General features: G+C 47.2%; 1 protein-coding gene across 3 annotated transcripts in view; it reads left to right on the top strand.

Moving 5' to 3' along the window:
* The window catches only part of sipa1l3 (signal-induced proliferation-associated 1 like 3), a 254,121-nt gene that overhangs the window by 187,132 nt on the left and 45,763 nt on the right, over window positions 1–21,226 (top strand). For all 3 annotated transcript variants that reach the window (XM_078241797.1, XM_078241799.1, XM_078241798.1), the window contains exons 13-15: window positions 11,284–11,423; window positions 13,680–13,798; window positions 15,319–15,761. In XM_078241797.1, coding sequence (XP_078097923.1) covers window positions 11,284–11,423; window positions 13,680–13,798; window positions 15,319–15,761 — 702 coding nt within the window. The remainder of the gene's footprint in view (window positions 1–11,283; window positions 11,424–13,679; window positions 13,799–15,318; window positions 15,762–21,226) is intronic.

Raw genomic sequence — 21,226 nt, 5'->3', positions numbered from 1 at the left:
TGCGGGGGGAAGTTTTTTTACACAGAGGGTGGTGGGGGCTTGGAATGCACTGCCAAGTGAGGTGGTTGAGGCAGTTACATTAGCCACATTTAAGACTTATCTGGATAAGACACATAAACAGACGGGGAATAGAGGGATACAGGTGGTTGGTCTCGATAGGACAACGTGATCAGCACAGGCTTGGAGGGCCTGTTCCTGCGCTGTACTGTTCGTTGTTCTGGACCTGAGTATTCCCACCTGTGTACAAGGAACACAGAGATGGGGTGACTTGCATGGTAAATTCTGTGCAGAATTGAACTTGAGAACAGAGAGAGCACTCACGGGTAGATAGTTTTCTGATCGATAAGGGAATTAGGGGATATGGGGAGCAGGCGGGTAAGTGGAACTGATTCGCTTCAGATCAGCCATGATCTTGTTGAATGGCGGGGCAGGCTCGAAGGGCCAGATGGCCTACTCCTGCTCCTATTTCTTATGTTCTTAAGACAGCAGCAGTTCCCTGTTCGCTCCACCTGGGAAAAGATTAAAGCTGAGAATTGTTATGGTGCTTGATCCTGATCGCACCTGAACCAGGGAAATGCACCTCATGTGGCTGTAACATCCATCAGGCAATAGACGTCTATGGATATGCACCTCAAAGTTCATAACCTACAGCACTACCGACCAAAAACTGAAAGTGTGATTTGGCTGGGGACACGACCGAGTGAGGAACCTGATCAATCCAGCTGGCGAACAGCCGTGCGACCATGTCCAAATGCTGGTATCACGGGTGTAAATAATTAAACTTCCCTCTTTTCAAACTAATGGGAATTACTGTTGAAATTGAACAAAAGAAATTCCGTGTTGGAGGATGTGTTATGCTTCAGGTGATGTGACATTGTTCAAATTTGGCAGACTTTGAATCACTACAACGTGTGAGGCTTGTGGTTGCTAGGATAACATTTGGTGTGGTGCCACACAATCTCTCTCTCTCTCCCCTGATGAATTCTAAGCCGTGTTTATGATCGTCCAACTGAAATTGTATCCAAAATGTGAGGTGGTGACCACAGGCTATCCATGTCATTAAGGGTGTTAACGAATGTTTAACTACTGATCGGAATTTGTATCGTCTACACCAGCTGAAAATGGCTCTGTGTACATCTGTCTGCCAAACAGAACTTCAAGCCGCTAACAGGTGTGAAACTGTACTGGCCGGCCACTCAGGTTATTGCATGCAGGGGATGTGCGACAAAGAATAGTACAGCACAGGAACAGGCCATTCGGCCCACCAAGTCTGTGCCGACACAGATCCCTCTCTAATCTAATATTTTCTTTCCTCTACATGGTCCATATCCCTCTATTCGCTGCCTATTCATGTATCTATCCAGATGCCTCTTGAACGTTGTTATGGAATCTGCTTCCACCACCTCCTCCGGCAGCGCGATCCAGGCATTCACCACCCTCTGAGAAAAACTTGCCCCTTACATCTCTTTTAAACTTTCCCCCTCTCACTTTCAACCTATGCTCCCCAGTAATTGACTCTTTGACCCTGGGAAAAAGACTCTGACTATCCACTCTATCCAAGCCTGTCATAATCTGGTAAACCTCTATCGGGTCCCCCCCCTCATCCTCCGATGCTCCAATCAAAACAATCCAAGTTTGTTCAACCTTTCTTCATAATCCATACCCTCCAAACCAGGCAACATCCTGGTAAATCTCTTCTGCACCCTTTCCAATGCATCAACATCCTTCCGGTGGTGAGGCAACCAGAATTGTACACAATACTCCAAATGCTGCCTAACCAAAGTCTTATACAGCTGCAACATGATTTTCCAATTCCATACCCAACGCCCCAACTGATGAAGGCCAGCATATCATATGCCTTCTTGGCTACCTTGTCCACCTGAGTTGCCACCATCGGGGAACTGTGGATCTGCACACCTGGATCCCTCTGATATTTCTAAAGGCTCTACCATTCACTGTATACTTTCCTTCTGCAGTAGACCTTCCAAATCGCATCACCTCACATTTGTCCAGGTTAAATTCCATTGTTTGGCCCTGGTCACCAGCTGATTTATATCCTGCTGTATCCTCTGACAATCCTCCTCACTATCCACTACTCCCCCAATTTTTGTATCATCTGCAAATTTACTGATCAGACCACCTACATTTTCCTCCATTTTTATATATATTACAAACAGAGGCCCCAGCACTGAACATAGACTTGTCACAGAGCTCCAGTTAGAAAAGTACCCTTCCACTGCTACTCTCTGCTTTCTGAGCCCAAGCTAGTTTTCTATCCATCTTACCAGCTCACCTCAGATCCCATACGATTTCACCTTCTGTATCAGCCTGCCATGAGGAACCTTATCGAAGGCTTTACTAAAGTCTGTGTGTACAACACCCACTGCCCTGCCCTGGTCAAATTTATTTGTCACTTCCTCAAAGAACTCTATCAAGTTTGAGACACAACCTCCCCTTCATGCTGCCTATCGCTGACCTGTTCTCTCCCAGATGTGAGCACATCCCATTCCTAAGAATCTTCTCCAATAATTTCCCCACCACTGATGTAACCTGAAGTTTGGTTTATAGTTTTCCTGCATACTGTTCCCTTTGTCAGAGCCTAGTATATGCAAAGCTCCCAAGTAGCACATTCCTCCGAAGGCAAGTCGCATTGACCTTTTGCATTTGGCCACTTGTGCCTAAATGTGTGCAGAGAAATTAAAATAGCCCGTACAGCTGGGTCTGAAACATCAACATGCAGGTCGGAATCAAACCCAGGTTGAAGAAACTGTGCACCATTGTTCGAGTGAAACTTCAGATTACTTGGAGCTGAATGCGAGAGTTTGGACGATTTACAATGAGAGTGTTCTCTGGAGGAAACACTATTGTGCGGATAGGGTTTCTGCACAAATAACATTATCTCAGGTGCATTGTTTAAAACGTTTCTCATTCTCATCAGGTAACCGAGACGTTTGCGATACCAATCTTTCAGTTTTAAGATGTTTCTATTTTCAATTGAGTTGGGGGCTATGCTAGAGAAGGGTGACTCTATCCATTGATGCCAGATAGCAGCAGATTTGAGGTGTCCTTTGTTGCCTCCTGTTCTGATTTTGGAAATGGAAACGCATGTACAAAAAAACTAATGGGATGGAAGGGAGTGAACAGCACACTGGTGTATCCCCTGTGCAAGGGGAGGGTATGAGCTTGAAGTTCACTGAGTTCCACATCTTGGCCCTCTATTTACAAAGCTCAATAAGCATTTGTCAGCTTTGGTTACAGAAGGCAACTTGCATTTCTATAGTGCCTTGGAGAGCCGCCACCCGTTTTACAGCCAGTGACGTACAATTGAAGTTCAGTCACTGCTGTCCTGTAGGAAATGTCTGCAGACAAGTCCCACCGATAGCAATGAGGTAATGACCACACCTGCTTGTTGAAGTGATATAAGGAAATGGATAAATATTGTCCACAACAATGGCGACAGAAGCCCTGCTCTTACAGTAATTTCGAGGAATTTTTTGCGTCCATCTGAGAGGATACAGGGGGTCTGGGTCTCGCCTGAGATGATGCGGAGTTGCCGGCGTTGGACTGGAGTGGGCACAGTAAGAAGTCTCAACACCAGGTTAAAGTCCAACAGGTTTACTTGGTAGCAAAAGCCACTAGCTTTCGGAGCGCTGCCCCTTCGTCTGGTAAGTGGGGTATACCACTTACCTGACGAAGGGGCAGCGCTCCGAAAGCTAGTGGCTTTTGCTACCAAATAAACCTGTTGGACTTTAACCTGGTGTTGTGAGACTTCATACTGTGTTCTCGCCTGAAAAACAGCATCTCCGATTTGATTTATTACTACAGTATTAGCATACAGTGAAAAGTATTGTTTCTTGCGCGCTATACAGACAAAGCATACCATTCAGAGAGAAGGAAATGAGAGGGTGCAGAATGTAGTGTTACAGTCATAGCTGGGGTGTAGAGAAAGCTCAACTTAATGCGAGGTAGGTCCATTGAAAAGTCTGACAGCAGCAGGGAAGAAGCTGTTCTTGAGTCGGTTGGTACGTGACCTCAGACTTTTGTATCTTTTTCCCGACGGAAGAAGGTGGAAGAGAGAATGTCCAGATGCATGGGGTCTTTGATTATGCTGGCTGCTTTTCCCGAGGCAGCGGGAAGTGTAGACAGAGTCAATGGATGGGAGGCTGGTTTGCGTGATGGATTGGGCTACATTCACAACCTTCTAACAGTGCTGCACTCCCTCAGTGTCAGAATAGATTTTTCAGCTCAAGCCGATGGGACTTGAATACACAACCTTCTCACTCAAGAGGCTAACAACTGAGCAACAGCTAACACAGCAGATGTGTGCTGGCAGTGGCCTTGGCAACCCCTGTGAGGTGTTAGCCGTGTCAACAAACTACAGTTCCTGGAAATCTGCAGTAATAAAGGCTAGAATGTCCATCAACTCTTGGAATGAGCAAAGATGGTCTGAAGTTTGAATTTGAGACCTTTTGCCGCTTTGGGAGAGTCTCTGCATCTGAATTGTAGCTGGCCCCTTTAGATGTGATGATGTGGAGATGCCGGCGTTGGACTGGGGTAAGCACAGTAAGAAGTCTCACAACACCAGGTTAAAGGGATTTATTTGGTAGCACAAGCTTTCGGAGCACTGCCCCTTCATCAGGTGAGTCCTTTAGATGTGCACAGACTTGTCATCACGTCTGCAATTGTGAAACGCACACACACACAGGCGAGAACTTTGTCTTCGAATGACAGTGCGATATGATATCAACTTGTCAAATTCCAGCAGTTGAATCATTCGTTTGATTGTATTGCAAGCTTTTTTTTTCCTTTGCGTTGGGGGAAGCGTGGAAACATTCTGCCAGCTACTTTAGCAGGGTGGAATGAGAGTTGTTCATTGAGTCTTTTGGATGCTGTTCAGCTCTTCGGAGCCTGCAGCGACCCATTATAAATTACAGCTCCCCAAACACCAAACTGGTTTTTCAGGGAACAAAAGAATTTCTAACCCTGTATTGCGTGACTGATTCGGATTTGTTTTTGTTTACCCAGCTATGTAGCAGTATAAATAATGAGATCGTCACTCAGGCATCTGAACTGAAATTTAAAATTCGTACGTGGGTGGCTGCAGATTTCAGCGGACAATTTCAGGGAATTTCTAATTTCAGGTCCTGATGGTAGAAGCCATATCTGTCTGGTGTGTGAATTCACACCTTCCCATTTAAAGTTTATTTATTAGTGTCACAAGTAGGCTTACATTAACACTGCAATGAAGTTGGTGTGAAAATCCCCCAGTCGCCACACTCCTGTTCGGGTACATCGAGGGAGAATTTGGCATAGTCAATGCACCCTAGCCAGCACGGCTTTCGGACTGTGGGAGGAAACTGGAGCACCCGGAGGAAACCCACGCAGACACGGGGGAGAACGTGCAAACTCCGCACAGACAGTGACCCGAGCCGGGAATCGAACCCGGGTCCCTGGAGCTGTGAGGCAGCAGTGCTAACCCGCTGTGCCACCGTGTTGCCTCAAGGGAGCCTGTTGGGAAATTACATTACGAATCAACTCCTTCATAAAGGAGGGGGCCATTCAACCCATCGAGCTCATGTTGGCCCTGAGTCCCATTCCCTTGGCTCTGGTGCTGGTGAAATACTCGCAGTTTACCTGAGAGCAGTTTGAACAACTCTGTATACCTGTGGTGTAATGTTTTGCACAGCACAGTTATTCCTCAGAGTTGGTTGTAAGCAGGGTACCTCCTTGTACACAAGGTTTAGACATGAAAGTGTCCCTTTTATAAGCTTAGATCCTCCTGCGCGTTTATTGATCCCAGGTTTGGGCGCAGTATTACACAACGAGCTTTAATGAGTTGTGTGTCTAGCCACTTCTTTGGGATCCTAGGGTTTGTAACTTCTTTAATAATCTTGAACTACATTGGCTCTGTTCTTTTATGGATGCGCTATTAAGCATCAAACAACTGGCTTTAACCCTGCAGTGACTCGTTGTTGCTTTGTTTTTTTAAAAAAGTACTTTGGATTTTGACAGCAAGGAGTGGCAGCCTGGCTCAGATTCGGCAAATCCCTTCATCTTTTGGCCCATCAGGGACCCGGGTTCAATTCCAGCCTCGGGTCACTGTCCGTGTGGAGTTTGCACGTTCTCCCCAGGTTTCCTCCGGATGCTCCGGTTTCCTCCCACCCGCCGAAGCTGTGCAGGTTAAGTGCGTTCGCCGTGCTAAATTGCCTGTTAGTGTCAGGGGAATTAACAGGATAAATACGTGGGGTCACGGGGATAGGGTCTGGGTGGGATTGTTGTCGGTGCAGACTCGATGGGCCGAATGGCCTGCACTGTAGGGACTCTGAGTTGGTCTAATTGTGGAGCAGCAGTGTGCAGCTGGAAGGCAGCATGTGATGGAATGAGCTGTTATACTTTAAGAATCTCAAACTAATCTGCTACTTGGAATATGTCCTGCAACCTGCTAGGAATTGATCCATGTGAGTTCAATGCATGTTGAAGCTGCCCTTGCTTGTCCCTGTTGGCATGGGTTTGGCCTCTTTGCATCTTGTGTGGTGTTTGTGTAGCCTGACCAGCACGAGTGTGGTGGCGCTGCTTTTAATCTGCTCTTTAAGCCACACTAGATCCGCAATACAAGCTCTGTCCTCCCACAAAGGCTCGGAGGATTCCTTTTGTTGTGAGGTTTGAGGCTTTTCCTGCCCCTAACCACCACCTATAACCGAACTGGAATTTGTTGATGTCGCCTCTGTATGAAAAGTATTCATTTCACCAAAATCTCACATCCCGTTCCCCCCCCTCCTGCCCTGCCACCTGAGAACAAAAAGGCAATCAAGTCTTGCATAAAATGCAGTCCTTAAACCTGTATTTTGGGAACAGGCTCTTGAAAGACAAGTTACAGTTTTATTCTTCTTTTGCTTAACAAAAGATACAAAAGTCTGTGGTCACGTACCATCCATAGAAGATCCGACTCAAGACCGTAAGACGTAGGAGCAGAATTAGGCCACTCGGCCCGTCGCGTCTGCTCCGTCATTCAATCATGGCTGATACTTTTATCATCCCCATTCTCCTGCCTTTTTCCCCATAACCCCTGAGCAAAGAGTTCCACAGATTCACCACTCTCTGGCTGAAGAAATTCCTCCTCACCTCTGTACAAGAACAGCTTCTTCCCTGCTGCCATCAGACTTTTGAATGGACCTACCTTGTATTAAGCTGATCTTCCTCTACACCCTAGCTATGACTGTAACACTACACTCTGCACCCTTTCCTTCTCTATGAATGGTATGCTTTGTCTGTATGGCGTGCAAGAAACAATACTTTTCACTGTATGCTAATACATGTGACAAATCAAATTAAATCCGCTACCTCATGTCGAGATGGGCCATGAATTGTGTTCTTTCAAGTGTTCATAGTACTCGTCCAAAGATGTGCAGGTTAGGTGGATTGGCCATGCTAAATTGACCTTAGTGTCATGGGGGTTGGTGGGGTAAATGCATGGGGTTATGGGAATAGGGCCTGGGTGGGATTGCGGTCGGTGCAGATTCGATGGGCTGAATGGTCTCCTTCTGCACTGCAGGGATTCTATGATACTACAAAAAAAGGTCATGCCCTTTGTCGCACAAGGTTGTGCAATAAATTAAAAACACAGCCAGAAAAATGAAATTCTTCCTGTTTGTCTTGTTTGTATAACTCTAACGTAAATTCCAATCTGTGTATGTGGCACAAGGAAATGTCTTGGCTGTAAACAAGGTACGTAGAGCAACAGAAAATTCTGGAAACAAAGCTAGCTATTTGGGTCATTGACCTGATCAGACTGGCCTGGGGACTCTGCTTCCCTCTCTGCAAATGTTGCCAGACCAGCAAGACATTTACCAACACTTGTTTTTCTATTTCAGATTTGCAGAATCTGCAGTATTTTGCCTTTGCACAGAATTATAAGATTACTTTCCACTTCTCGAGTCAGAGGTTTACAGCATGGAAACAGGCCCTTTGGCCCAACTTGTCCATGCCGCCCCTTTTTTTTTTTAAACCACTAAGCTAGTCCTAATTGCCCGCATTTGGCCCATATCCCTCTATACCCATCTTACCCATGTAACTGTCTAAACGCTTTTTTAAAAGACAATATTGTACCCGCCTCTACTACTACCTCTGGCAGCTTGTTCCAGACACTCAGCACCCTCTGTGTGAAAGAATTGCCCCTCTGGACACTTTTGTATCTCTCCCCTCTCACCTTAAACCTATGCCCTCTTGGTATCGACTCCCCGACCTTTGGGAAAAGATATTGACTATCTAGCTGATCTATGCCCCTCGTTATTTTATACACCTCCATAAGATCCACCCCTAAGCTTCCTCCGCTGCAGGGAAAAAAGTCCCAGTCTATCCAACCTCGCCTTATAACTCAAACCAGCAAGTCCCGGTAGCATCCTAGTAAATCTTTTCTGCACTCTTTCTAGTTTAGTAATATCCTTTTCTATAATAGGGTGACCAGAATTGCACACAGTAATAGATTTGCAGTTATTTGTTTGCAGTTACTTATTTGGAACATGAGATTATGAAGCTGTGAAAGTTGGAAAGTTAATTTTTTAAAACTGAAAGTTCATGCTGAGAGAGAGAGAGAGATCCTTCATCGATACTTGATCTTGTATGCAGGCTTTATATTGCAAGTGTTGATTTTCCTACTGTGAGGAACCCACAAGGAAAAGAATGGGTTGCTTAAAAGCAGAGTCTGACAACTACAAATCCTTGTGGGACTTGGTGGGTGGTTAGTGGGGGGGTGTGAGGGGGGGTGGGTGGTTAGGGGAGGGGGGGGCTGGTGCACATGCCTCAGCTGTTAAATGCTGCAAAGGCACTGCTGGTGGATTTTTTTTGATTTTCTTTAGACTGGGAACCAGCCCGACACGTCTGCACAACTTGCTTTTTTTCTCTTCAGCTCAGGAAACCAGCCATGTGCTCCGGGAAAATAAGAACAGAAAAGGCATGGTGCATAACCATTGGTCAGGTGACCTTAACAGGAGCACTGTTGTGGGGAAGGTGCCCCAAGGAGGGGAGGCAGGGAGAAGGTCCCAGACAGGAATCAGAAATAGAGCCCAGAAGATAGCCTGAGATAAAGAACAAGGACAGATTGGAAATAGATCTGGTTGAACGTAGTTGAGAGAGGGGAGCAGAGCAGTCGGCTCCAAGTTAGAGAAAGCTGCAGGGAGCAGACTTGAAGCAAAGCCAGAAGGAGGCCTTTGGAGCAGTGGTATTCTGCTGAGCACAGAGCCGAACACCTGACAGTAGGCTTGGAAGATGAAGCTCAAGTGTAAGCAGAGATCCAGGAGAAAGGAACATCAGAAGGTGAGATTGAAACCCTGGAGGCGGATCCTTGTTGGTGGCGCCCAAGTGGAAGCGATATCAGGGAGAGAATTCCAAGGTGGAGTTCTTCAAGCATAGATTAGAAGCCCTCATCAGAGAGGGAGAGAGATTTTCAGGGAGACCAGTAAGCTCATGGTGGAGCGGGGGGGGAACCTTTATAACCTGTTTCGTCTCATATAAAGTTTGTTTTTTCTTGTAATAGACATTTAATATTCTGTTAGAAGTACACAAGCAGACTCCTGTGAATGTGTTCAGTTACTGCCGTCCTCCGTTTCTTAAAAATAAAAATAAAAAAACAGTTAGGGAGATCTAATAGAGGTATACAAGATTATGAAGGGTATAGATAGGGTGAACAGTGGGAAGCTTTTTCCCAGGTCGGAGGTGACGATCACGAGGCTCAAGCTGAGAGGGGCGAGGCATAACTCAGATATCAGAGGGACGTTTTTTACACAGAGGGTGGTGGGGACCTGGAATGCGCTGCCAAGTAGGGTGGTGGAGGCAGGCACGCTGACATCGTTTAAGACTTACCTGGATAGTCACATGAGCAGCCTGGGAATGGAGGGATACAAACGATTGGTCTAGTTGGACCAAGGAGCGGCACAGGCTTGGAGGGCCGAAGGGCCTGTTTCCTGTGCTGTACTGTTCTTTGTTCTTTGTCTATCGAGCCACGTTTCACTGTGGAATCAGACGTATCCGACTTGTCCTGTATGAATATCAGACGGGATTGTAACACCTAAAATAAAAGACCAATCTGGTGGAGATTTGCGAAGAAGGAGAAAGCAGAAGCCAATCTCTTCACTCTCCCTCTCTGAGCGTAGAGTTATTCCTGGGAAACTGCACTGCTCAAATGCCAGGTTCAGGGTGGCATTGTAAGACCTGGAACCAGAGCATTGCAGTTGGCACATGACCAGGGGAGACTGGGAAGAGAGATTGGGATGGCGGTAGTTTTAAAGTGAAAGTTAACCAAACAGCAGCCAGAAAAGCAAAATTCTTCCTTTTTCTCTGAAACAATCTGTTGATCGTACAGGGCTGACCCTGTCACAATGCACCATGAGTAGTATCTTTGCCAGCTGTGATCTCTGCTGGCAGTGACGGAGCTTGTCAAGATTGCATGGTTATTAAGGGGAGAAAATTGAGTTATAAAGACTAATGTATTATTGTTACATGTACTGGGATACAGTGAAAAGTATTGTTTCTTGCGCGCTATACAGTCAAAGCATACCGTTCATAGAGAAGGAAAGGAGAGAGCGCAGAATGTAGTGTTACAGTCATAGCTAGGGTGTAGAGAAAGATCAACTTAATGCGAGGTAGGTCCATTCAAAAGTCTGACAGCAGCAGGGAAGAAGCTGTTCTTGAGTCGGTTGGTACGTGACCTCAGACTTTTGTATCTTTTTCCCGACGGAAGAAGGTGGAAGAGAGAATGTCCGGGGCGTGTGGGGTCCTTGCTGGCTGCTTTTCTGAGGCAGCGGGAAGTTGTAGACAGAGTCAATGGATGTCAGTGGCTGTTACCAATGTTGAACTATTTTAATAGCTCTTGTGCTGGGAGGATTTTAAAGGGTTAAAAAAGATATTATCGGTTAAACCTTTGAGACTGTGATTAGTTCCAGTTTTGTGGTGGATTAGTGACCTAACCATTTTTATACAGCCCCCACCCCACCCCGACTACTCCCCTTCCCAAAAACACGGCCTTGTTCCCCAGGCAGCATTTACACAGAGAAGCCTGGGCTGCTGGCTGGTCCTTAGTGTCAGATCTTCCTGTTGGGTTTGCCGGACTCTTAAAATGCAGAGCAATCTGAGGCGGCAGCCTATTCCAAATAATTGCTGCAACAGCCAGCTGTTTCGAATGATCAGTTTTGTGTCACAGAAAACTTTGAGCATTGAATTTTGCAACAGCTGTAATTGTGCTTTTGAGCCGATCAACTGGAGCATGTCCTGTGCTTGCTTCACTCACAGGTATGGAGCAGGAGGAGGAGGAGGCCAGCGTCCACTTGCCCCGTATGAACATCACAGCAGGGATGACATGATGTCCAGTGGCGATTCTTCATCAGGGGGATTAAACAGCCAGGACAGTACGATAGAACGCAATAAGAATGGTAATGATCTCCCGTTGATGCTGCAGACTTTCTACTCGCCTGCTGTTTGGGTGGGCATTTATTTCTTGAATCTTCTGTCTCCCCCCCCCCCCCTTCCTCCTGCCTTAATGGCACTGATTGATGGCAGGTACGGTTCACCGACACTCGCAGCCCTCTGCTGTTTCACTTCTGCCAGAAGAATTTCATGCCAACACATCGAGGATTCGCTGTTGTTATCACATGGGGTACTTTCAACCAGTTTGCATCAAGTGGAGTCTCCCTGAAGGTGGCACAGTGGTTAGCACTTCTGCCTCACAGCGCCTGGGTTCAATTCCGGTCTCGGGTCACAGTCACTAGCTCTTGAGGCTAAAGGGATCAAGGGATATGGGGTGGGAAGGGGGAGGGGACATTCAGGATATTGAATTCGTTGACCAGAATGAATGGTGGAGCAGGCTCGCAGGGCCGAATGGCCTACTCCTGCTTCTATGTTAACTAAAAGAAAAACTCGCGCTGAGGATATGCCCAATACTGGCAGCTCTGTCTAGACGGCCATTCCCTAAAGACACAGGGTGTTGAATAGGACACTTCAGTTCGAAGGTGCACTGGGTGCATTTGGGTCAGTGGCCCATAGGTGAAAGGGGTGTGTGACATGAGCTGGGCACACTGGGCAGTCTTCCAAAGGATGGTCAGGTTGTGGGGGTGTGGGTGGGGCACAGAATCTAGGTGCCATATTGAAAGGCAGCAATGAGTACAGTAGTGAGATGCCGCAAGAGATAAACTCGCCCAGCCTGTCCGCAGCAGCAGCTCTCGATCACGGTGCCGGAATCTTCTCATTACTCCTATTTGAATTAGCAACCACAGAAGTGTTTCAGTCATTTCATTTCGACCTTCCACCCCTGTTCACCCTGCTTCTTGTGAAGTCTGCATTGTAGACCAGTTAGCTGTGAGGGAGGGTTTGCTTTGTATTGGATTACAGCTATTCTGCAGGTTTAATTAAACAATATCATCTGACCGGGGCAGCTGTGTTTATACTGGGAATGGCGGCAGAACGTTAGAGCCTGCACAAGGCCTCTTGTGACTCATGTAATTGGCTGCGGGTAAATCGGATCTTATCCATTTGTGTGTGAAGATGGTTTGCCCCTTTAAGACAAAAACCACGGGTTCTCTTTTTAAAAATGAATTCATCTTTCTGGAGCTGTGTGTGGCCCGTGTGTTGTGTCTGGGGAAGGCTGCTTCTGCTGTTGGAGTTGGTGAGATGTTCTCAACGCTGTCTCCAGCTGCAAGCATCCAAATCAGCTTAACCCCTTCGGTGCCAGTCCTAATCCATACTTGTTGGTTTGCTCGATTACAGCTGCTTTTTTTTGTTTCAGGTTAAAACCTCTCTTCCACGGCACTAATTCACCGAGGCCTAACGTCATGCCCCCCCCCCCCCCCAATCCCAGCAGAGAATGGGGAGGTCAACCCCTTGCCTCCAGCCTGAGCCCACCCAACTTCCAGGATCCCTTGAGGGACCCTTTGCAGTCCGGCAGCAACGGAGGGCCAAATGGCCACTCGTCCTATCTCCTTCACCACCCCCCCCCCCGCCCCCGCCCCCGCCCCCCTCTCCCTTAGGGGCCCAAGGCACCAGACCCAGGTGTCAGTGCCAGGGTGCCACTTCTCCAGAAATTGCCTGATGAAAGATGTGTTCAGCTGAAGCATTACGATCCCCAGCATGTGTTCAGCATTATGATCCCCCGACCGGTCTCCCATGGTTAAATCGCAGCTGATAAAGACGACAGCTGTGTGGCCATATCTTAGCGCAGAAGTAAAAGTTTATTAGTCACAAGTAAGGCTTTCATTAACACTGCCATGAAGTTATTGTGAAATTCCCCTAGTCGCCACACTCCGGCGCCTGTTTGGGTCAATGTACCGAACCAGCACGTCTTTAAGACTGTGGGAGGAAACCCATGCAGAGAACATGCAGATTCCACACACTGACCCAAGCCGGGAATCGAATCCGGGTCCCTGGCGCTGTGAGGCAGCAGTGCTAACCCACTGTGCCGCCCCATGCAAGTTCGCACTCGTGAGCAGGAGCGGAGAAAAGATGTAATTGGCCAAAAAACACGGATAGATTCACCACTCTGTCCTATTCTTAGTTACTCTCTGCTACTGATTCATGTTCGGTTTGTAAGGGCTCGAGAAGCTATTGCAACCTTCTGCTGATGATCTGTCATCTTTGCCAGCTATTTATGTTAATGAGGTGTTACTGTAATTAAAGATTTGACTCTTCAATTTCAGAGCTTCTGTGGCATGTACCAACTGCGTCCAAAGTTTACTCAGCCTCTGCGAACAGCATCAACAAACGTCTCCCTAGACAAGAGCTAGCAGGCAAGGATTCCCCCAACAGGCATTCCAAAGTAAGCCTCGTTATTTCTAAATGCTTGTATCTTGTTGAGCTACTCCGTATCTGAAAGTTTGTAAGAGAGAGGTTCTCTTTGATGTGATCCGATTAACAGAGGGGATGGCTATTTTACAAGATCAAGGTGTCAGCACGGCTTGGTCAGTAGCACTCTTGCCTCAATCAGGAGGTTGCGGGGCCAGGTGCCATTCCAGACACTCTGGCACAAGATCTAGGCTGACACTCTGTACAGCACAGAGGGTGTAATACAAGATGGCTGTTGTTGGAGCTGCCGTCTTTCAGATGAGATGTTAGACCAGCTCCCTGTCTGTCCTCTTGGATGTAAAAGATCCCTCAGTATTCCGGAGAAGAAAAAGGTGAGTTATCCATGGTATCCCGGCCATTAATTCGCCCTCAAGTGGCATCGCAGGAACAGATCATCAGGCCTTTATCACATCTGTGGGATAATTAGCTGCCACATTTCCGACACTCTGAAGTACTTCGTTGGAGGGGATTTTCCAGGCCCGCGAGCTCCTAGTGAGAATCGCGGTGGCTCAGAGAATCTGGTGTCGGGCAAAAACGTGATGCTTCAGGCCTGCCTCACCATCCACAATTGGGTTCCCATCTGGTCAAATTGGCCAGTTAACATGTAATTAGTGGGCTTGCAGCTGATACAAATACTTCCTGCTATTCATCCAACTCCCCAGGAGGATCTGCACTGGGTGGTTTTGGTATGGGTCCTCACTTTGATTTGATTTATTATTGTCACGTGTATTAGCATACAGTGAAAAGTATTGTTTCTTGCGCGCTATACAGACAGAGCATACCGTTCATAGAGAAGGAAAGGAGAGAGTGCAGAATGTAGTGTTACAGTCATAGCTAGGGTATAGAGAAAGATCAACTTAATGCAAGGTAAGTCCATTCAAAAGTCTGACGGCAGCAGGGAAGAAGCTGTTCTTGAGTCGGTTGGTACGTGACCTCAGACTTTTGTATCTTTTTCCTGACGGAAGAAGGTGGAAGAGAGAATATCCGGGGTGCGTGGGGTCCTTAATTATACTGGCTGCTTTTCCGAGGCAGTGGGAAGTGTAGACAGAGTCAATGGATGGGAGGCTGGTTTGCGTGATGGATTGGGCTACATTCATGACCTTTTGTCGTTCCTTGTGGTCTTGGGGCAGAGCAGGAGCCATACCAAGCTGTGATACAACCAGAAAGAATGCTTTCTATGGTGCATCTGTAAAAGTTGGTGAGATTCATAGCAGACATGCTAAATGTCCTTAGTCTTTTGAGAAAGTAGAGACGTTGGTGGGGCTTTCTTAACTATAGTGTTGGCATGGGAGGACCAGGACAGGTTGTTGGTGATGTGGGCACCTAAAAACTTGAAGCTCTCGACCATTTCTACTCCGTCCCCGTTGATGTAGACAGGGGCGTGTTCTCCACCACACTTCCTGAAGTCGATGACAATCTCCTTCGTTTTGTTGACAATGAAAGAGAGCTGCACTCTGCAGTTGTGTTTCTAATTTTGTGTCTGTTTGCTAACAGGGTGATACCCATTACTCGAGCCAGTCGAGTAGTAACACTCTATCCAGCAATGCTTCCAGCAGCCACAGTGATGAAAGATGGTTTGACAACATGGAGCATATGGAGGTTGACCTTGAGGCCTCGGTGAAAGGAGCCTCCAGTGACAGTGGCATTGACACCACCCTCCACGCATCGAGTCCCTTTGCGTCGGGCACAGCAGCAGCTAAAGCGGCCAGACCAGCACCCCGCCGAGAAAAACCCCAGAAACCGATGCAGACCTCGACCACCTACTGTGGACTGCAGGACCATGGCAACCGGCCATTAGACCGGATTCCACCTTACCTGGAACGGAGGAGGGACTCGTCACCAACACTCGGCACCAATGGTCAAGGCAAAGGGTACAGAGTGAAAATGAGTGCTTCCTCTAATAGCGCCAGCTTCAGCAATGAGAACATGCATCCAAGGTAAACTCCCTCTCCTGTTTCACCCAGTCTTTCTGTGAAATAGAAGGTGTAAGATGCTAGAAAGTGGGTGAAAGCACTGCCTGCAGAAGCTTCAGGGATCAGATCCCAGTCAGATTGTTGCTTTGTCAGTCGGGGAGGGTCATACTTGACTCCGGTTTGCAAAGACGACGATTAACAGCCCAATTCTGACCATCTTCGGTGGTTGTCGAGCAAAGGTAAGATCAGACTTGCTTGTGATGCTTTCCTCGGTCAAATAGCTGACGTTTGCCCACTGTCGACAGAGTGTGGCAGCTCGCATGATCAGTTGGTGAGGAACTTTCAACAAATGTTTGACTCTGGCTGTGTGTAAGGAGATCTCGGGTGCTCTTCGATCGAGGACGTCGCCCTGTGGAAGGCACGGCCGTGGACTCTGACCTTCTTCTGATCCACGGGTGTGTCCTGATAAACAGTCGGCTGAGTGCAAAGGCTAGATTCCAGCTCTGTAAGCTCTCGATTTGCAGTTGTTCAAGTTTGTCTCCTGCTGTTTTTTTTTTTAAGAAGGCACAATGATGCTACCCTGCTGAGGTCGCCACCTACTCTGGTGTAGCACGGTGACCTGGGATATATTTTCCCTGAACATGTTTGCATTCTGGCAACCAAGTGCCCAGGTGGCTGCATGTCTGTGACAGCTCAAGAGTTGCCAGCAGGCGTGTTAATACCTTGTGATGTGTGGGGAAAAAAAATTATATAATTGCAAAGAGAGCCTAGTGCATGTTCAGTGGAGAATACTCTACAAGTATCACAGCAACTTAACCAAGAGACTGAGACCATTTAAATTATTAAACTTTTTGAATCACGGTGTCAGATTATAGCCCTATTATTCACCATCGCTGTCTGTCTGATAAAGCACACACTGCTTGAGTTTTAACTGAATTTCGGCCAACTTTTTGACTAGTTTTCTATCAGCTGTGCCCTCCCAAAAGGCACGTTAGCGGTACTTCCTTTTGTGATCACAAGCTATTATCTGGACAACAAATATATATAGAAGCTAGAAGCAGGAGGAGGCCATTCGGCCCTTCCAGCCTGCTCCGCCATTCTTTTTGATCATGGCTGATCATCAAATTCAATATCCTGATTTTTTTCCCCCCCTTCCCCCGTCCCCATATCCCTTGATCCCTTCAGCCGCAAGAGCTGTATCTGATTTCTTCTTGAAATCACACAACGTTTTGGCCTCAACTACTTTCTGTGGGAGTGAATTCCACACATTCACCACCCTCTGGGTGAAGAAATTTCTCCTCGCCTCAGTCCTAAAAGATTTATCCTCAAACTATGACCCCTAGTTCTGGACTCCCCCCACCATTGGGAACATTATTTCTGAATCTACCCTGTCTAACCCTGTTAGAATTTTATAAGTTTCTACGAGATCCCCTCTCACTCTTCTGAACTCCAGTGGATCTAATCCTAACCGACTTAGTCTCTCCTCATATGACAGACCTGCCATCCCAGGAATCAGCCTGGTAAACCTTCGCTTTACTCCCTCTATAGTGAGGGCATCCTTCCTCTGATAAGGACACCAAAACTGCACCCAATACTCCAGGTGTGGCCTCACCAGGAGAGGGAGAGGCAAAACATCCCTCTTCCTCTCCTCATGTCCTCTCGCTATGAAGGCCCACATACCATTTGCCGCCTTTACTGCCTGCTGTACCTGCACACTTACTTTCAGCTGAAAATGGCTGCCTTTCATAGATGGGTATATGCCTCAAGTCGGTTTAGCTCAGTTGGCTGGATGGCTGGTTAGTGATGCGGAGCAACGCCAACAGCGTGGGTTCAATTCCTGTACCGGCTGAGGTTCATTCATGAAGGCCCCACCTTCTCAGCCCTGCCCCTCGGCTGAGGTGTAGTGACCCTTGGGTTAAATAAGCACCAGCCAGCTCTCCCTTTTGAGGTGGAGAACAGCCTATCTGGGACTGTGGCATAATTTTGTTTCTGTGAAGTTCTTTTTCCCTGGCAGCAGGAGGTGTCAGAAAGATGTGCGTTGTGCTTTTCATGACTTCAGGATGCCTCAAAGCGTTTTATAAGCAGCAGTGATGTAATGATCAAATAATCTGTCTTGGTAATGTTGGTTGGAAGATAAATATTGGTCACACATTGTCCATCTACTGATGGTGTGGTGTAGAGCATGTGGTTGCTAGTTTGTTTAAATCCTACCTGGTAGAAAAGTGGGAAGGTTTGATGTAAGTTTTTATATTAACTGGGTACATGGGAACTGGAAAAGGCAACTGCAGTTACCTAATTTGATTGGATCATAGAATCCCTACAGTGCAGAAAGAGGCCATTTGGCCCATCGTGTCTGCACCGATCACAATCCCACCCAGGCCCTATCCCCATAACCCCACATATTTACACTACTAACCTCCTGACACTAAGGGGCAATTTAGCACGGCCAATCAACCTAACCCGCACATCTTTGGACTGTGGGAGGAAACGGGAGCACCCGGAGGAAACCCACGCAGAGAATGTGCAAACTCCACACAGACAGTGACCCAAGGCCGGGAATCGAACCCGGGCCTCTGGCGCTGTGAGGCTGCAGTGTAACCTTGGAAGACCAGATGTGAGCAAACTGTGCTTGGAAACGTGGGTACAAAATGATTTGACTGCACCAGGGACCCTGGCACAGTGTTATCCTCCAAATCCAATACCAAGAAAGGTGATCCGACATCAATGCCCCCTCTCACAAGCCAACATGTCCAGTTTGAGGTGTTAATCACTCAAAACCAGCTCCACGAAGCACAACTTATCATTCATATGCATGAGACAGACTCACAAAGCAAATACTCTACTTGGAACTTGGTCGTGGCAAGAGGATAATGGAAACACTTTTGGGATGTCCTCGAAGCATCCCCAAAGAAGTTGAACATCCCTGCCGACTTCTGCGAGACAGTGACTTGTGACTGACCAAAATAGGAAAGGTTGGTTCGAGCAGGCACCGAGCGACTTCATTGGGAACGTGCAGGGGCAAAGTTGGAGAGAACACACAAGCCTCCCAACATCTTACCTACCTGAATCTTGAGCCCCTGCCCCACATGTAGCGCAGTCTGTAGGTCGCACATAGGTCTGAGATGGCCGATAAGTCCAATCGAGCCAAATGGCCGCCTCCTGCACTGTAGGGATTCTATGAGCCGGGGTAGAACTAAGTCATCCTTGATGCCAAAGATCAGCCTGAAAATGTGAAGTTGTTCATTTTGGAAGGGAGAACAACAGAACAGAGTATTATTTCATTTGAGAAAAACTGCAGAAAGCTGCAACACAACGGGACCTGGGGGGTACTTGTGTCTGAAAGCTAGCGCACAAGTGCAGCAGCAGGTAATCAGGAAGACTAAAGGAATATTGGCCCTTATTTCGATGAGTATGGTTGGGATATCTTGCTTAAACTGTACAAGGTACTGATGAGATCACATCTGGAGTATCGTGAGCAGTTTTGATCTTAAGTTATTGTTTCATTGGAGGCAGCCCAGAGAAGCTTGATGAGAATGATCCCTGGTATGGAGGGATTGTTTTGTGAGAAAGGATTAAACAGGTTGGGACTCTACTCATTGGAATTAAGGAATGAGAGGTGATCTCACTGAAGCATTTAGGATTCTGTAAGGATGTGACAGGGTAGATGCTGAGAGGATGATTCCCTTCGTGGGAGAGTCTAGGACCAGAGGGCAGAGTTTCAGAACAAAGGAGCACCAATTTAAGACTACAATGAGGAGGAATTGCTTCCCTGGAGGCTTGTGCCTTTGGGACTCCTTGCCACAGAGCGCTGTGGGGGCAGAGTCTTTGTGTATATTTAAGGCTGAGATAGATTTTTGATCAGTAAGGGAATCGAGGGTTATGGAGAAAGGGCAGCAAAATGGATGAGAGGAATGTTGGAGCAGCCATGATCCTACTGAATGGCAGAGCAGGCTCGAGGGGCCGAATGGCCTACTCTTCCTATTTCTTGTGGCCTAAGGAGGAGGACTGTGTCACTTTGCCAGCAGTTGACTTTCAATAGTCTCTATGGCTTTAAACCCCAAGTTGTAAATCCCCCAATTGACTACATTAATCAAAGTTATTGAAGGATTGGTGCTTCCGCCGCCTCAATGGACTGTTCCAGGGATGAAATACATTGAATGCCTTCAGCTTATTTAATGAGTGAAATCTCATTGAGGGAGTTGGAGGGAAGCACTGTTGTTTAGATATTTAAATGTAGAGCCTGCGTTCATAGAAACACAGAATTCATACAGTACCGAAGGAGGCCGTTCAGCCCATGGAGTCTGCACCAACTCTCTAACAGAGCACCTTCATCTATTCAGAAACGGCACTATTAAGTTTCACCAGAGGCACGGTAACTAATTCAATTTGATGTCAATCTGAACACAGAGGCTGTGGGGGCTTTTAAGACTGTGGTCAACTGTAGTTGAGACATATTTCTTCCACAAGATGTTCCATCCAAACACAGCATCAATCCTTTGGAAGTGTTCCCAGGTTGGGAAGTTCCTCTTCAATGGGATATGGGACAAAGAAACTTTCAACTTTAGCCAGTTCCTTTTTCACTCCCCATATTTCAGGAATGACATGGATTGTGTCCTCAGAAGACATTGCGCACCTCATAGAATCATAGCATCCTACAGTGCAGAAGGAGGCCATTCGGCCCATCAAGTCCTGTACCGACCACAATCCCACCCAGGCCCTATCTTCATAATCTCACATTTACCCTAGCTAGTCCCCCTGACACTAAGGGGCAATTTAGCATGGCCAATGCATCTAACTTGCACATCTTTTTGGACTGTGGGAGGAACCCAGAGCACCCGGAGGAAACCCACGCAGACACGGGGAGAATGTGCAGACTCTGCACAGACAGTGACCCGTGCCGGGAATCGAGCCCGGGCTCCTGGCGCCGAGAGGCAGCAGTGCTAACCACTGTGCCACCCATGCTGTTCCTGATGAATCAGGGACCTTCAACCCATTTGTTTTTAGTCCAGTTTTCCTTTTTGTCCCCATTGCAATGTTCGGCTGTTTTTGGGAACTCATTCTTTATATAATCAGGGATGCCAACTTTGATGGTGGTGGGTCAGGAAGCACCCACTAACTGGGAAAAATCCCTCCCTGGGAATTGGTTTTGTTGCTGCTCGATTGCATTGCCTTGGCGACTGTAGCTGGGAGTAATCCCCTCTCTGTGCGTTCAGGAGATGAGCGTTATTGTTTTCTCGGTTATCGTGGAGTTGTTCAACAGCCCAACAATAAACATGGAGCAATACTGTGGGGATTCTGTGTCTACCGTGATAATCAGATGGTGACTGTGCTTTTAATGAAATCACTTTGTGTGACTTGCATCCCAATGGGTAGAGTTCTCAATTCAGACAACAGATTGTAGTTTCAAGTCCCACTGCAGTGACCTCCACGCTGAATCCAGGCTGGCACTCCTACCGCAGTACTTTATCCTGAGGCCCCGTCTACATACA

This window comes from Mustelus asterias, chromosome 24, assembly GCF_964213995.1.
Source record: "Mustelus asterias chromosome 24, sMusAst1.hap1.1, whole genome shotgun sequence".
Lineage (NCBI taxonomy): Eukaryota > Metazoa > Chordata > Chondrichthyes > Carcharhiniformes > Triakidae > Mustelus > Mustelus asterias.
Note: the sequence above shows the minus strand (reverse complement) of the source record. Positions and strands in the feature narration are given on the sequence as shown.